This window comes from Amblyraja radiata, chromosome 2, assembly GCF_010909765.2.
Source record: "Amblyraja radiata isolate CabotCenter1 chromosome 2, sAmbRad1.1.pri, whole genome shotgun sequence".
NCBI lineage: Eukaryota > Metazoa > Chordata > Chondrichthyes > Rajiformes > Rajidae > Amblyraja > Amblyraja radiata.
The window spans coordinates 137,237,703-137,251,350 of record NC_045957.1 but is presented as its reverse complement, the minus strand read 5'-3'; the positions used below and the strand labels follow the sequence as shown (position 1 = coordinate 137,251,350).

The 13,648-nt window shown below is 42.7% G+C and overlaps 1 protein-coding gene across 1 annotated transcript in view; it reads right to left on the bottom strand.

Annotated features, from left to right (window-relative positions):
- Positions 1-13,648, bottom strand: part of gmds (GDP-mannose 4,6-dehydratase) — a 666,455-nt gene that overhangs the window by 135,424 nt on the left and 517,383 nt on the right. The window contains exon 8 of the mRNA XM_033016353.1: positions 3,800-3,918. Coding sequence (XP_032872244.1) covers positions 3,800-3,918 — 119 coding nt within the window. The remainder of the gene's footprint in view (positions 1-3,799; positions 3,919-13,648) is intronic.

The following is a 13,648-nucleotide window of genomic DNA, read 5'->3' as shown; positions in this document are numbered from 1 at the left end:
GTGTAAAAAATGATTTTCTCATCTCGGTCCTAAAAGACTTCCCCCTTATCCTTAAACTGTGACCCCTTGTTCTAGACTTCCCCAACATCGGGAATAATCTTCCTGCATCTAGCCTGTCCAACCCCTTAAGAATTTTGTAAGTTTCTATAAGATCCCCCCTCAATCTTCTAAATTCTAGCGAGTACAAGCCGAGTCTATCCAGTCTTTCTTCATATGCAAGTCCTGCCATCCCAGGAATCAGTCTGGTGAACCTTCGCTGTACTCCCTCTATGGCAAGAATGTCTTTCCTCAGATTAGGAGATCAAAACTGTACGCAATACTCCAGGTGTGGTCTCACCAAGACCCTGTAGGTAGGCTTCTTGTGTATGATGTTGGAGACACTAAGCTGCTGCTGATTCTATGTGTTGGAACATAGGACCCTTCAGACCAGTAAGATAAATCTCTGTACATCTGGATCAAGTGAGGCAGAAATTTCTAACGGAGGCAGCAATTTCTGATGGCCAACTCTGATCAGCGAGATGTGACACACTAGTTCTGATGATGCACAACTTTCTTATACAAGTCATTTACATCTCTAATTGCACATTAGCTATCATTATGTTATCAAGTATATGTTTAGGAATATCATTTAGTAATATTTAAATAAAATCAAAATGCTAGCATCCCAATTAATGCAATACAAAGGTTAAATTGATTTGTTTTCGTTGACATCCAGAGGAATTCAGGGAATCCCACTGGAAATGAAAAAAATCTTGATAAACATTATTTGAAGGCCACAATATATGTCTAAAACTCCACATGACAGAGTTTCACAAGATATTGCGTTAATAATTTTGCATTTTTAGCTGTTCCTGGTTACCTTTATAACTTTTAAATTCTTTATATCTTTTACAGTTTTGAAATGTCTCTGAATCTTAGAGAGAATGAAGAATGAAGAATGAGTATAGACGTTGGGTGGTCATGTTGCAGTTGTATAAGACATTGGTGAGACTGCATTTAGAATATTATGTTCAGTTCTGGGCACCATGTTATAGTAAAAATATTGTCAAGCTTGAAAGGGTTCAGAGAAGACTCACGAGGATGTTGCCAGGACTGTAGGGTGTGAGCTATATGGAGAGATTGAGTAGGCTGTGCCTCTATTCTATGGAGCGCAGGAGGATGAGGGGTGATCTTATGGTGTACAAAATCATGAGAGGAATAGATCGGGTAGATGCCCAGAGTAGGGGAATCGAAAACCAGAGGACATAGGTTCAAGGTGAAGGGAAAAATAATTAATAGGAATCCGAGGGAGAGACGAAAGAAGGAGATGTCAGGCAAGCTGATTCAGTGTGATGCTTGCAGTATGTGGGAGGTCAAGGACACCGCTGGTGCCTCTGGCTGCTACAAATGCGAAAAGTGCATCCAGGTAGAGCTCCTGAAGGGCCGTGTTGGGGAACTGGAGAAGCAAGTGGATGACCTCCGGTTCGTCCGAGAAACGGAGTCGTTCCTCGACAAGTCTTACAGTATGATTGTTACACCTAAGGTACTGGAAGAGAGAAGGTGGGAGACAGTGAGAACGGGAGGGAATCATGGAATGCCAACATCCCCGGGTGTTGTACCTCTTGTGAACAGGTTCACCCACTTAGAAGCTGTCGGGACAGAAGAGGTGTTTACACTGGGCGGCGGACTGGCTTGTGATGCGAATAGGGCTGTTGAGCCAAAACCAAAAAGGCCTAAGGCAGGCAACGCCATTGTAGTAGGAGACTCATACACTGGTGCTGGGCCCAATGCTATTTGTCATCTATATCAATGATTTGGATGGGAATGTACACGGCATGATTAGTAAGTTTGCAGAATACTTTAAAATAGGTGGTATTGTAAAAATGAAGATGTTTATTAAGAATTACAGCAGGTGGTGAATCTCTGCAACTCTCTGCCACAGAAGGTAGTTGAGGCCAGTTCATTGGCTATATTTAAGAGGGAGTTAGATGTGGCCCTTGTGGCTAAAGGGATCAGGGGGTATGGAGAGAAGGCAGGTACAGGATACTGAGTTGGATGATCAGCCATGATCATATTGAATGGCTCGAAGGGCTGAATGGCCTACTCCTGCACCTATTGTCTATGTTTCTGTGTTTCTATGATCTTGAGCAGCTGGGCAACTAGGTCAACCCAGAGGAGGACCTTCACAGTGAATGGTAGGGTACTAGAGAATGTCCAGGGAATTGAGTATTGAAGTTGGGACATTATATTATAGCTAGAGGGGGGCAGAATCAAGTATGAGGGGGCATAGGTTTAAAGTGAGAAGCAAAAGATTTAATAGATTGAATGAATGAATGACTAAATTTATTGGCCAAGTATTCACATACAAGGAATTTGCCTTGGTGATCCGCCTGCAAGTGACAACATGGCATACAGTTAGGAATGACACATAAAACATTAAACATTAATAATAAAATATTATCGATTAATAGGAAGTTGAGGGGCAACATTTTCAAACAGAGGATGGTGAATATTTAGAATGAGCTACCAGGGAAAGTAATTGAGGCAGGCACAATAACTACGTATCAAATACATTTAGACACATACCTGGATAGGAAAAGTTTAGACAGATATAGGCAAAATAGGAGCAAATGGGATTAGCTTAGATGGGGTAGCGTGGATGAGTTGGATTGGTATGGATGTTAAGCTGAAGGGCCTGTTTGCATGCTGTATGAATCTATGATTCTTCCCGTACACAATAATACGTTAATCTTCATAATCACTTTCTAAATGGACCAATCAATAATTGGTATCAATCAATCAATAAATGAAAACGAGCTTGATATTTTGTTAAATCTCGGAATAAACTGCAGTAAAGATCCTCAGAATGCACTGCCTGGGCAAAACGAGTACAGAGAGTTCAAATGAACTTGACATTGATCTTATTCATTCATTCTATTAATTGGATCTGAGCATTCTGCTTCTTGAACTGAACAAACATAAAGATGAAGAATGTAGAAACAAGGAACTGAAGATGCTGGTTTACACAAAAGGACACAAAATGCTGAAGTAATTCAGCGGGGTCAGCATCTCTGGAGAAGATGGATAGGTGACCTTTCGGGTCAGGACCTTCTTCAGAAACCCGAAGGTCTGGGATGGAGTCCAAGCCGAAACGTCACCTATCCACTTCCTCCAGAGATGCTGCCTGACCCGCTGAGTTACTTCAACATTTTGTGTCCTTAAACATAAAGAAGAGTTTGTGTGCACGTGTGTAAGATATAACCACTAGCTCTGATTCTTATACTTGATCTGCTAATATGACAACGTGAGCCATTTGTAATAAAAATCATAAATAAATATTTGGATCAGGCAAACAAAGTAAACAAGTATATTGGAATGACAAGATGTCATGGTAAAAATGCCTATATCAATGTAAATGACTACATATTGAGACAACATCATATTTTAGTTCAGAGTTCAATGGATCAAGCATCAAATAAGGAATAAATGATTATAAATGTATCCTAATTAATTGTAAAATTGGTATTGGGTTGCTTATAACATGATGCCACATCACTTAAACAAGCAAATGTTTCAAAGTTTCACCCATTCTGTTTTGTGTAGTTTTACATCAAGTAGAAATGTTTGGACATAATTTTTCTATTCGCTACCAGACTGCAGTATTTATAGATCTTTGGTGACTCTACAATAAATTGACAATAATCAATTTATTTCTCCAATGTATCTTGAGAAAGTAAATTACTTTTGATGCATTTCTAAATGCAAAGATGTAGTAAGGTTAGAATACAACGATGTTTCTGAGGCCCATTCTGGTACTCACACAATGGTCTTGCCAATATGATTGAAGGATTTTTCAACAAATTCTCGAACACTGTGTACTTCACCAGTGGCTATAATGAAATCTTCTGGTTCATCCTGTTGTATCATCAACCACATTGCCTGTTAAAAGAAAAAAGAGCAGAGTGAATCATCAGTATTTTCCTAAGTAGACACAAAATGTTGGAGCTACTTAGCGGAACAGGCAGCATCTCTGGAGAAAAGGAATGGGTGACGTTTCGGGTCAAGACCCTTTTTCAGACAAGCGTTAGGGGAAAGGGAAACGAGAGATATAGATGGTGAAGTAAAGAGATATAGAACAAATGAATGAACGATATGTAAAAAAGTAACGATGATACAGAAAGAGGCCACTGTTAGCTGTTTGCAAGGTAAGAACGAGAAGCTGGTGTGACTTGGGTTGGGGAGAGATGGGGAGTGAGGGAATGTAGGAGTTACTTGAAGTTAGATAAATCAATATTCATACCACAGGGTTGTAAGCTGCCCAAGCGAAATATGAGATGCAGTTCCTAAGTAGAGTCTTAATTGATGGTTTTAGTTAAACCAGCACATTGTTACTTAAGATCATAGTTCCATTTGCAAAAAGGCCTGAAGACATATACTGTGATTCTTGTAAAATGGTTTTCATTTTCACTAGTGTCAGTGATGCATGTATGCAGAGATGCACAATATTTCAGAGATCATCAGGCAATCTTTGTGTTTTGGCAACTTGCAAACACATTGTTTCTAACGTGCCAGCTCTGACAGGTTATTTCCAGCCATGACAATTTTCATTTTCATTTGTTTGCTATAATCTTACAACAGTAATTTGACATCTTAAGGCAGGTATTATGTGCACAACAACTTGAATGAACTTGGGGAAACCAAAACAGAAATTTAGAGGACTTTTCAAACTGCATACATGGTCAGATCACACAAGTGTGCAAAAACTCTTTCATAACGTATCTTTCAGTGCATAACATAGCAATTTAAGCATAAATGGTCTGCAGAGTAGATAACTAAGACTTAAAACTTGCATTCTTCCCTCACAATTAAAACACACTCTTTCTGGTAAAAAGGATAATGTGCAACTATTTTTCCCAATGGTCTGCAAGCTATCCAAAAACTGAGCAACCAGTCAAATGCCAAGAATGCATATTTGTCAATTGTTATTGATTTCTGTATAAAAGCTAGATCTGAGTTTTGTAATTGTGGCCAAAACTACATTGGCTTTTTCTTTTTCTTAAATCTCCCCTTTCTTTTCATTTCCTGTCAAATTGATCAGGGATAAATATCGGCATAAAAATGAAATTACCAAAATGATTTTTTTTTAAACAAGCCAGCTCTGACAGGTTTATACAATTTTCACTTTCATTCGCTAGCACTAATCTTACATTAATTTGACATCTTCGGGCAGGTATTATGTGCGCAATAATATGGACGTGGGGAAACTGAAACAGAAATGTACAGGACTTTTCAACACAACCATTGTACTTCATGGCTTAGCACTGTTGGCAGGTTTGCCATCCTTTGATCAAGAACCTTTTGAAAGTTAAATCATCCAAACCTGAATACAATCAAATGATATATGAGTAATCAAACCATACATGAGGAATCAAACCATACGTGTGGAACAGGATGAACAGAAAGATTCCTCCAAGTATTACTGGGCAGAAAATTGTCTTAAATGTGCAAAGCCTGATCATTAAAGCACAATGTTTTGGGCGTTGTATGCTAATGAATTTCTTAGCAGGAATAAAACATCCCACTGTGAAGTGTCTGACAAATACATTTTTAGAGGTGTTCATCAAGTGGGCGGCATGGTGGTGCAGCAGTAGAATCGCTGCCTTCTGCCCCTGTCCCACTTAGGAAACCTGAACGGAAACCTCTGGAGACTTTGCACCCCACCCAAGGTTTCTGTGCGGTTGCCGGAGGTTCCCAGAGGTTTTTGTCAGTCTCCCTACTTGCTTCCACTACTTGCAACCTCTGGCAACCATCTGCAACCTCCGGGAACCGCACGGAAACCTTGGGTGGGGCGCAAAGTCTCCAGAGGTTTCCGTTCAGGTTTCCTAAGTGGGACTGGGGCATTACAGCGCTTACAGCGCCAGAGACCTGGGTTCGATCCCGACTATGGGTGGCGTCTGTACGGAGTTTGTACGTTCTCCCTGTGACCACCATAGGTTTTCTCCGAGATCTTCCACTTCCTCCCACACTTCACAGATGTACAGGTTTGTAGGTTAATTGACTTGGTATAAATGTAACTTGGCCTTAGTGTGCGTAGGATAGTATTAATGTGAGGGGATCGCTGGTCAGTGCGGACTCGGTGGGCCGAAGGGACTGTTTCCGTGCTGTATCTCTAAAATAAAATTCTAGTCAAATTATATTTTCATGTAATTCTGTGCAGTAAAAGTAGAATGGAGGTGGCCAAAATCATGAGAGGAATAGATTGGGGAGTAGAAGCACAATCTTTTGCCCAGAGTAGGAAAATCAAGAATCAGAGGACACAGGTTTAAGGTGAGGGGGGAAAGAATTAATAGGAACCTGAGGGTAACTTATTCACACAAAGGGTGGTGGATGTATGAGAATGTATGTTGCCGGAGATGGTAGTTGTCAGGTATTATCGTAACATTTAAGAAACATTTAGACAGGAACATGGATTGGACATGTTTAGTGGGATATGGGCCAAATGCAGGCAGGTGGGGCTACTGCAGATGGGAGATGTTAGCCCGTGTGATCAAGTTGGGCCAAAGGGCCAGTTTCCATGCCGTAAGACTCTATGACAATGGCAAAGCGTTTTTGGACCATGAGAAAATGTGAAAGAAAGTTTTTAAACCAGTATTTCATCTATGCCACTATCAAGTGTATTGTCACTATCCTCTATGAGAACAGACTGATTCCTGGGATGTCAGGACTTTCATATGAAGATAGACTGGATAGACTCGGCTTGTACTCGCTAGAATTTAGAAGATTGAGGGGGGATCTTATAGAAACTTACAAAATTCTTAAGTGGTTGGACAGGCTAGATGCAGGAAGATTGTTCCCGATGTTGGGGAAGTCCAGAACAAGTGGTCACAGTTTAAGGATAAGGGGGAAATCTTTTAGGACCGAGATGAGAAAAACATTTTTCACACAGAGAGTGGTGAATCTCTGGAATTCTCTGCCACAGAAGGTAGTTGAGGCCAGTTCATTGGCTATATTTAAGGAAGTTAGATGTGGCCCTTGTGGCTAAGGGGATCAGGGGGTATGAAGAGAAGGCATGTACAGGATACTGAGTTGGATGATCAGCCATGATCATATTGAATGGTGGTGCAGGCTCGAAGGGCCGAATGGCCTACTCCTGCACATATTTTCTATGTTTCTATGATCACCAACAATATCCACCACCACAGAAAAAGTATCCAAAATCTCAACAGATCACAACTTGCTGTGCTGCAGTTGCTGTGGATCAGAATGCATTAGCTGAAATAATTGGAAAAGTAGATTTTTCAGCAACTTTCAAAAGAGAATTATATTTTCAGCACACTTGAAAAGGAGAAACTTGCAAAGATACAGGTACATTCTAGGAAAGCAGGACAAACTCAAAGCAGTTTCAACAACCCAGTTCAGGTTTGTTGGCTCTAATAGTGTCCTGATTCATTCAGCCTAGTTTTTAAAAAAAAGTCATGTTTGTCAACGACTGGATTTCGTTTACAAAAGTTGGCTATTTCCTTGGAGCTGAACTTTCCAAGAGGTTCTCAGCCAAAAAATGTAAATCGTGCCAAAAGTGCTAAGCCATAAAATACATCTAGGATATATCACAAGTGCAAGGTCTGTGAACAGACAAAGGTGCACTTGAAATAGCAACAGCAAATGTCACGTGACACTGAATATGAGCAGGAAAGGGGGGGGGGGGAAAGTGAACTTTTGCCTTGGTAGTGCAGCCCATCAGAGAATAAATGGACCAAATCAGCAGAGCAGATGTGTAAGGATGTGGAGGGTTGAATACCTTTCACACAGAGGCCTTTGTGTTCTGGGCATGATCTGGCATTATGATGGGATGCAATCGGCTTCAGCTTCACAGCAATTACTAAGCCATTATCACGCTACAACACAAGATCGTTTTTCTTCTGATTTGGGTTGTCACCTGTTCTTCATTTACCAGTCAATAACCATTAATTATCCTCTACAAAAGTTTAAACACAGTGTCCCTCCTGTTAAAACCAGTAAACCATTCAGTAATGATAAATAAACTGAGAGCTGTAGGGATCCCTCCCAACCACTCGCACCATTTACTGCCTGAAGTCCTACATGAGGGAAACTGCAAAAGGAAATAGCTAGAAATTGCAAGGTCAGAGGTTTGATGAGGTCACATTCTAAGCCGCAGCAGAAACTAATTCAGAATTCTTAATATGCCTGCACAGTTGCTTGTAGATTTGACACCAGAAAGTATGTGTATGCTGCAAATATAGACAATACTTTTTAGTACTTTAATAAATTCAGGCATAGATTATGAATACTTGTACCTGTAATGACAAATTTGGAGAAAATGTTCTTTGGAACAATAAAAAGGTTATATCAGTCTTGAAGTAGATTGAGTAGTAGTAGGAACAGCACCTCATATTTCGCTTGGGTAGCTTACACCCCAGCGGTATGAACATTGACTTCTCTAACGTCAAATAGCCCTTGCTTTCCCTCTCTCCATCCCCTCCCCTTCCCAGTTCTCCCACCAGTCTTACTGTCTCCGACTACATTCTATCTCTGTCTGCGCACTCCCCTGACATCAGTCTGAAGAAGGGTCTCGACCCGAAACGTCACCCATTCCTTCTCCCCAGGGATGCTGCCTGTCCCGCTGAGTTATTCCGACATTTTGGGTCTATCTTTGAAGTAGATTCTTTTCTTTTACGTTTTGTCCTTTAGATTGCTGAATGTTTTTTTAAAATCTCACACGGGAATCTGGATCTGTGAGCATAGTCCCAGGTGAAAGCCAAGACTGCTGCGTACTTCAAATAATCCCGAGCGGTACAAAGAAAAGCTCGCTACGACCTTCGCAGAGCCATCAGGAATGCCAAGAGACAATACTTGAGTTCCAGTATAATCGCTTGGACACCCACCGACTGCGGCAAGGCCTGAATATTATAATATGGCTGCAAAGCGGTCAGGCAGCATTGCTGGTGATAGTGCAACCCTCCTTGATCAACAATGCATTCTATGCTTGTTTTGTGCAGAAGGCCGACAGGCAGTGACATTCGTCCTGTAAAATTCAAGTGTGCCTTTTCCCAAGGCTACTGGTGCAGAAATTAGATCAGCCTTCCTGAGCGCGAACCCACGGAAAGCAACTAGCCCAGACGGAGATCCTTGCCGCATCTTTCGGAACTGCGCGAACCAACTCTAATCTTCATCGTTAATACTCAGTTTCAATTGAGTTTATTATCACGTTTACCAAGGTACAGTGAAAAGATTTTGTTGCATGCTAACGAGTCAGCAGAAAGACATGATTACAATCGATCCCTTTTCAGTGTATAGATACAATTGATAAGCGAATAATGTTTAGTGCAAGGTAAAGCCAGCAAAGTCCGATCAAGGATAGTCCGAGGGCATCAAAGAGGTAGATAGTAATTCAGCACTGCTCATCTGGTTGTGGTAGGATGATTCAGATGCCTGATAACAGCTGGGAAGAAACTGTTCCCGAACCTGATGGTGTGCATTTTCACACTTCTATACCCTTTGCCTGATGTGAGAAGGGAGAAGAGGGAGTGGCCAGAGTGCGACTTGTCATTGATTATGCTGCTGGCCTTGCCGAGGCAGAGTGAGGTATAAATGACGTCAATAGAAGGGAGATTGATTTCATAATCATAATCATAATCACACTTTATAAGCCAAGAATGTTTTGCAACATATGAGGAATTTGATTTGCCATATAGTCATATGAATAGAAAGCAACAGAACACACAAAATACATTTTAACATAAACATCCACCACAGTGACTCCTCCATATTCCTCACTGTAATGGAAACGCGAAAAAAGTTCAATCTCTTCACTTCTTTGTCCTCCAGCGGTCGGGGGCCTCTAACCTTCCGTTGACGGGACGATCTTACTCCCGTAGCCGGCGGAGGGCCTCCTCGTCGGGGCGATCAAGCTCCTGCATCGGGGGGGGGGGGGGGGGGTGGAATCTCAGCACCCCCGCGCCGGGTGATCTACCCCGGGTCGGGGCTAGTTGAACATCGTGTGGTTTTAGAGATTCCCGACTCAGTCTCTCCGGAGACTACGAGCTCCTTGATGTTAAAGTCCACAGGCCGCAGTTGGAGCGTCGATCCCAGGCACGGAATCGGCTCCGATGGTAAGTCCACGTCCCGTGGTGGGGCTCAAAGTCAGACCTGAGCAAGGCCTCAGCTCCACGATGTTTGGCCGCAGAGCAACCGGAGATACGACCTAGAAAGCAATCGCATCTCTGGCAAAGTAAGAGATTGAAAAAAAGTTTTCCCCGACCCCCCACCTAAAACAAACCGGAGAATATTAACACAAACTTTTTAAACACACTAAAAATAACCAAAATAAAGACGAAAAGTACAGATAGACTGTAGGCGAGGCTGCCATCGAAGCGCCACCGGTATGTGGTATTTGTGTGATGGACTGGGCTGCGTCCACAATTCGCTACAATTTCTTGCTGTCTTGGATGGAGCTGTTCCCAAACCAAGCTGTGATGCATCCTGCTTTCTATGGTGCACCTGTAGAAATTGGTGAGAGTTGTAGGGAACATGCCAAATTTCCTAAGCCTTCTAAGGAAGTAGAGGTGTTGGTCGCTGCCCCAATATGGGTGGTCCAGGAGAAGTTGTTGTTGATACTGACTCCTATGAATTTGAAGTTTTCAACCATCACTACTTCGGCACTGTCAATGCTTCCATTCCTGAAGTCGTTACCATCTCCTTTGTCTTGCTGACATTGAGAGAAAGTTTGTTGTCTCGACACCAGGACACAAGGTTCTCAATCTCCTTCCTGTACTCTGTCTCATCATTATTTGATATCCGGCCCGTAATGGTGGTGTTGTCTGCGAATTTGAAAATTGAATTGGATTTGTATATGGCTGCACAGTCGTGGGTGTACAAGGAGTAAAGAAGGGGGCTACGAACGCATTCTTGTGGAGCCCCCAGGTCGAGGATTATCGTGGAGGATGATTTGCCCCCTATCCTCACTGATTGGGGTTTGTTGGTCAGGAAATCAAGGAGCAATTACAGAGATGAGTGCTGATATCAAGCCCCGCTAGTTTGGTGATAAGCTTGGATGGTACAATGGTATTAAAGGCAGAGCTGTAGTCTATGAATTGGAGTCTGATGTGGGAGTCTCTTATCCAGGTGTTCTAGGGATGAGTGTAGGGCTGGGGCAATGACATTGTCCCTGGACCTGTGATGGCGATAGGCAGACTGCAGCGGGTCAAGGCTGCTGGATAGACTTGATTTAATATGTTCCACAACTAGCCTCTCAAAACATTTCATGATGGTGGATGTCTAGGCCACTGGACGATAGTCATTTAGGCATGAGGTTTTGCTTTTCTTCGGCACTGGAATGATGGTAGTCTTCTTGAAGCAGGTGGGTACCTCAGAATCTTTCCCTACTCTGTTCTGAAGTACTCACCTGCTTCAAGAAGACCATTAGCATCCCTATGCCAAGAAAAATAAGATCTTGTGCCCTGGTCTTGACATCCATCATAAATAAGTGCTTCGAGAGGTTGGTTATGGCACACATTAAATCAGTCCACCAAGCAACCTTGATCCACTGCAGTTCGCCTATTCCCATGACAGGCCTGATGCCATCATATGGAATTTATGGAATTCCCTGCCACAGAGGGCAGTGGAGGCCAAGTCACTGGATGGAATTAAGAGAGAGTTAGATAGGGGCTTGCTCTAGGGGCTAGTGGAGTCAAGGGATATGGGGAGAAGGCAGGCACGGGTTATTGATAGGGGACGATCAGCCATGATCACAATGAATGGCGGTGCTGGCTCGAAGGGCCGAATGGCCTCCTCCTGCACCTATTTTCTATGTTTCTATGTTTCTATCTCCCTGGAACACCTGGATAAGAAGGACATCTATGTCACACTTCTATTAATAAACTACAGCTCGGCTTTCAATACCATTTTTCTAATCAAGCTCATCCCCAAACTAGTGGAACTTGGACTCAGCACTCCCCTCTACAACTGGCTACTTGACTTCCCGACCAACAAATCACAATCAGTGAGGGTAGGTGACAAATCATCTGTAGGATAGTCCTCAACACTGGTGCCCTGCAAGGATATGTTCTCAGCCCCTTACTATACTCCTTATGCACTCATCACTGTGTAGCCAAATACGAATCCAACTCAATTTACAAGTTCACAGATGACACCACAGGAAGTGAGGTGGATATCAAATATTGATGAGACGGAGTACAGGAAGGAGATTGAGAACCTCATAACCTGCTGCCAAGACAACAACTTCTCCCTGAATGTTAGCAAGACAAAGGGGAGTGCGATTGACTTAAGGAACCAAAGCAGTCAACATACCCCAGTGTACATTGATGGTGCCGAAGTCGAGATTGTCGAAAGCTTCAAGTTCTTAGAAATAGATTTCGTCAGTAATTTGTCCTGGAGCTGCCACATTGAAGCCATGGCCAAGAAAGCATATCAATGCCTCTACTTCCTGAGAAGGCTTAGGAGGTTCCTATTAACCCTCACCAACTAAAGAGTCGCCATAGAAAGCATTTTATCGGCATGTATCACAGCTTGGTTTGGAAACAGCTCCATCCACAACTGCAAGAAATTGCAGAGAGTTACATAGAAACATAGAAAATAGGTGCGGGAGGAGGCCATTCGGCCCTTCGAGCCAGCACCACCATTCATTGTGATCATGGCTGATCGTCCCCAATCACTAACCCGTGCCTGCCTTCTCCCCATATCCCTTGACTCCACTAGCCCCTAGAGCTCTATCTAACTCTCTCTTAAATCCATCCAGTGATTTGACCTCCACTGCCCTCTGTGGCAGGGAATTCCACAAATTCACAACTCTCTGGGTGAAAACGTTTTTTCTCACCTCAGCCTTAAATGGCCCCCCCCTTTATTCTAATACTGTGGCCGCTGGTTCTGGACTCGCCTAACTTTGGGAACATTTTTCCTGCATCCAGCTTGTCCAGTCCTTTGATAATTTAAAATGTTTGTATAAGATGCCCCCTCATCCTTCTAAATTCCAGTGAATACAAGCCTAGTCTTTTCAATCTTTCCTCATATGACAGTCACGCCATCCCAGGGATCAATCTCGTGAACCGGCGCTGCACTGCCTCAATCACAAGGATGTCCTTCCTCAAATCAGGAGATTAAAACTGTACGCAATACTCCAGATGTGGTCTCACCAGAGCCCTATACAACTGCAGAAGAACCTCTTTACTCCTATACTAAAATCCTCTTATTATGAAGGCCAACATTCCATTAACTCTCTTCACTGCCTGCTGTACCTGCACGCCAACTTACAAGGACACCCAGGTCTCGCTGTACCTCCCCCTTACCTAACCTAACCCCATTGAGATGATAATCTGCCCCCTTGATGTTCTGGACATAGCCCAGATCATCAGCAAACCAATGTCTCTCCATGGACTCAATCTACACTTCACGCTGCCCCACCAACATAATCAAGGACCAGTTTCACCCCAGTCATTCCCTCTCCTCCCCTGTACCATCTGGCAAGAGGTACAGAAGTTGGAAACACATACCATCAGATTCAGAGACAGTTTCTTCCCAGCTGTTATCATCTCTTTGAGCTATCATTAATGGACTTTATCGGACTTATCAAAAATAAAACATGAAAAATCAGGGATTAGTATTGTGATTGTGATCATACTTCTGATGAGCTAAT